Raw genomic sequence first — 3429 nt, forward strand, 5'->3', positions numbered from 1 at the left:
ATCATGCAATTTGCTCCAACCTGGTTGGAACTAGAAGATAACATGGTGAGTGAAGTAAGCCAGAAGAAAAAAGACAAGCACAGGATGATCACACATTTTGTGCAATATAGAATATCGGATGATAAGAAAATGTATTAATAAACACATTTTAAAAGTTATACACTAGATCTAAACACAAATATAACACAAATGTTGGAATTAGGATACAGATAATTTTATTTTTTTACAACTCAGAATATTTTATTTTTGACCCCATACACTTTTAAAATTATATTACTGGGTTAATTAGGATTTATAGTAAGACATATTATCAAGGTTAACATTATGCAAGAGAATACATATTTTGCATTAGTGGCCCTCTGGGTTGCCTGTTTAACTGATGAAAAGAAACATGAGTATATTACTATAATCAGGTTACAAAATTAGTGAAAGCCAAGATTCTGTCTACGGCTGAAGGAACCCTGTAGTTGTTACTCTTTGGGTTTATGAAAATTTAAAATAGTTTCATACTGCACTCCACACCTCTTTAAAAAAGTGTTTTAGCTGCTTGAAACGTTTTCAGTTATATAAAATTTTTATACTAGGAACTTTGAAATAGTTTACAACTAGACCAATTTACATACACTGGAACTATTTTATGACAGAGCAAACTTTAAAAACAATTGACCTTTAAAACTAGGCCATAGCATTTTAAGAGTTCACGGTCGGTCACTTTACATTCGGCCATTTTATACTAAAATATTCAATTTTTGTAGGTTAAATGCCCCCCCAAAAACCCTTTATATATGCCACAAGTCTATATTTACATGGCTTTTTCCTAGTTATTTTAATTTTCACATTACACAGTTCCTCGCTTTTAGCAAGCGTTTACAGGAATGATTTGAAGTCAGATCACTGTGAGAATAACTTGAGCAGTGCTATAATACAACAACGTATTTCAAAAGCTACTCAGTGATCACCAAATACTGTTTCTATGAAGAATGGTTTTGGTGCTGTTGGCAAGCACCCACCAATTCCACTCCAAGAAGCAGGCTCATCGGAGTATAGTCTAAATCGCTTCTATGCACCCTTTCACACTTGCTACCATAGTTTACTAAAATACAGCTATTCTCAGGAAAAATTCACATTTTCTTCCAGCAGTGCATCAGGTTGTTGGCTTGTAACTGGTCTGGGTATGACTAAGATATTAAGCTTTGGGAATAAGCTCATTTTCAGTCCTTAAGTCTTAGTAGACGTTTTTAAAACATCCACTGGCTTTCAACAAGTAAATCTACTGGTTCATAAATGATAGTCTTCAGTATTTCGCCACCAAAATAATAAAAAATTTATTCTTTCACCATTTCACAAACATAAATGGTTTAAGTTACTCAATTGAAAATAATTAATACAAAATACAATTATTAATATTTTAATTTGCACTGTTACTTCCCATTATCACAGTGCACAAGAAGTTATTTTCTACATTAATCAGTTTTGCAAATTAATTCCCTAGTGAATGTTTTAAACCAACTTACCCTTAAATATATAACATTGAACATTAGTACTATTATACCTGTACTTTAAGTAAAGTTTTAAGTTGAAATGTCATTATTTCCTTATCAGAAGGATTAAAGGAAACAGGAACCCAGTGGCTCGGTGGTTTAGGAAGAACACTTGGTGATGGTGCTTCACTAAATTTGGCTCCAGCGTAGTTCTGGCTAGTTTGAGACTTAAAAAGTAAGGTGGGACTTGACAAGCTAGAGTCCCAATTCTGATTATTTGAAAAGTTTTTGTTCTTCCCCCCATTTTGCATGGCCTGCCATGCAGCTGCTGATGTGTTGTAAGTATGTCCTCTTTCCTTTTTCTTATGAACAATCTTCATCTGGGAATTCTGATCCTCGGTCTTCTGTCTACTGAGCTGTTGTTGGTTCTTAGTAACATTTCTAGGTTGAGGGACTGGAATGTTATACCTCTCTCCACCACCCATCTTCAGGTTTTTTGTCACCTTTCGGTCTGCTTCTCAGATTGCAGGGTCTGCACTACCTGTCCTCTTCCTTGTTGCCAAGCCCAGGAGAATAGATGTTGCTTTCTCACGGCTCCTTTCCTTTGTCTCAATACATTAGTTTTCATGGGCCGATCTGCCGAGTTCAGCCTAGGAGCTGAGGCCAACATCTGAGTCTCCGCAGCACACAAGTCGGAGAGAAGTCCTGGCTTCCATGGTAGTCGATGACCAGCTGTGATTTTTCACAACACCACAAGAACAATGAAGATAAAGGGTAGAAAGAAAGGTTTGCAATGATGGGCCCGTGTGCGGGTAGGATGCAGTGGTGACGTTTGTCTTTTCAGTCTTTAGTCTCTACTCTCCTCTGTGTCATATTCTCCTTCTTCTCCTCTGCTGCTATCTTCGGACACAGATAATTTTAAATTATGTTTAAGATACACTGAGAGTATCTCGCCCGCATGGCAGAGCCTGGCAAGCTCCCCATGGCGTATTTGATATGCCCAAAACAGTAAGAACAAGCCTCACAATGGGGATGTTACTGATGCCTGCTTGAGCAAATCAATGAACAATGGGACAACAGTGCTACAGTGCTACAATTTAAGATACAAAGAGATTTGTTCAACTGGGGAAAATGGACAAAGAGATAGACAATACAATAAGGTATGCTGCAGACTACAAAGTGAGCTACAAAAAATAATTTGTAGAATGTCCTGACCCCACAACAGGCTGTCTTCATTGGGGCTACTTGGAGGGGGGCAAGTTGAGTTTGCCCCAACCCTTCCTGCCCCAAGCAGAACCCCAGCAGCTGAAAACCTCCAAAACCCAGCCGCAGCCATGCTCAAGACCAATTTCCACAGGCTCTGATGAGACTCAATTATGAGAGAACCTGCAGAAAAAACCCAGGTATTCGGGATCTGTGACTGAGATCTCCAAGCTTGCTTAGAACGGGACTGGGCCTCCTCACCCTAGCTCCCTAGTATTCCAGTAGCTTGGAAGTCACACCCACAAACTGCCCCCAGCGCCATACAATCTCTTTAACGGCCAAGACCCAGAGACCCTGAAATACAGCTCCCAGAAGAGAGCGACAGAAATCATCTTGGAGCGTGGCCGCATTCGCAGCTACTTGACCTCTTATAGTCTAGCCCACTGATGTACCAAAAGTAGCACACATTTTGTTTGGGTGTAACTTACATGCTTACAATCTCTTATACAAGGGCTTTAATGGCTCCAGGATGAAATACAACAATCTTCACACACTTTCTTCTCATGGAGGTGAGAAGGTACATAGTGGTGGGAATTGGTGTTTGAAAATTAAATGTTATGAACTATTGTGAACTGTAGCACTGTCACTGCACTGTTGTCCCATTCTTCATCGAATTGCTCGAGTGGGCACCAGTAACATCTCCATTGTGAGACTTGTTGTTACTGTTTTTGACATATTGAATACG

At 39.1% G+C, this 3429-nt stretch overlaps 1 protein-coding gene across 1 annotated transcript; it reads right to left on the reverse strand.

Annotated features, from left to right (window-relative positions):
- Positions 1 to 925: 925 nt before the first annotated feature.
- LOC101549986 (proline-rich nuclear receptor coactivator 2-like) lies at positions 926 to 2156 on the reverse strand. Its single transcript, XM_055122868.1, has one exon. The coding sequence runs from the start codon at positions 1964 to 1966 to the stop codon at positions 1547 to 1549; it is 420 nt and encodes a 139-aa protein (XP_054978843.1). The 5' UTR covers positions 1967 to 2156; the 3' UTR covers positions 926 to 1546.
- Positions 2157 to 3429: the final 1273 nt, after the last annotated feature.

This window comes from Sorex araneus, chromosome X, assembly GCF_027595985.1.
Source record: "Sorex araneus isolate mSorAra2 chromosome X, mSorAra2.pri, whole genome shotgun sequence".
NCBI lineage: Eukaryota > Metazoa > Chordata > Mammalia > Eulipotyphla > Soricidae > Sorex > Sorex araneus.

Bases quoted from the DNA above. Each gene is read 5' to 3' on its own strand.
- LOC101549986 (XM_055122868.1), bottom strand. From the start codon at position 1,966: ATGGGTGGTGGAGAGAGGTATAACATTCCAGTCCCTCAACCTAGAAAT.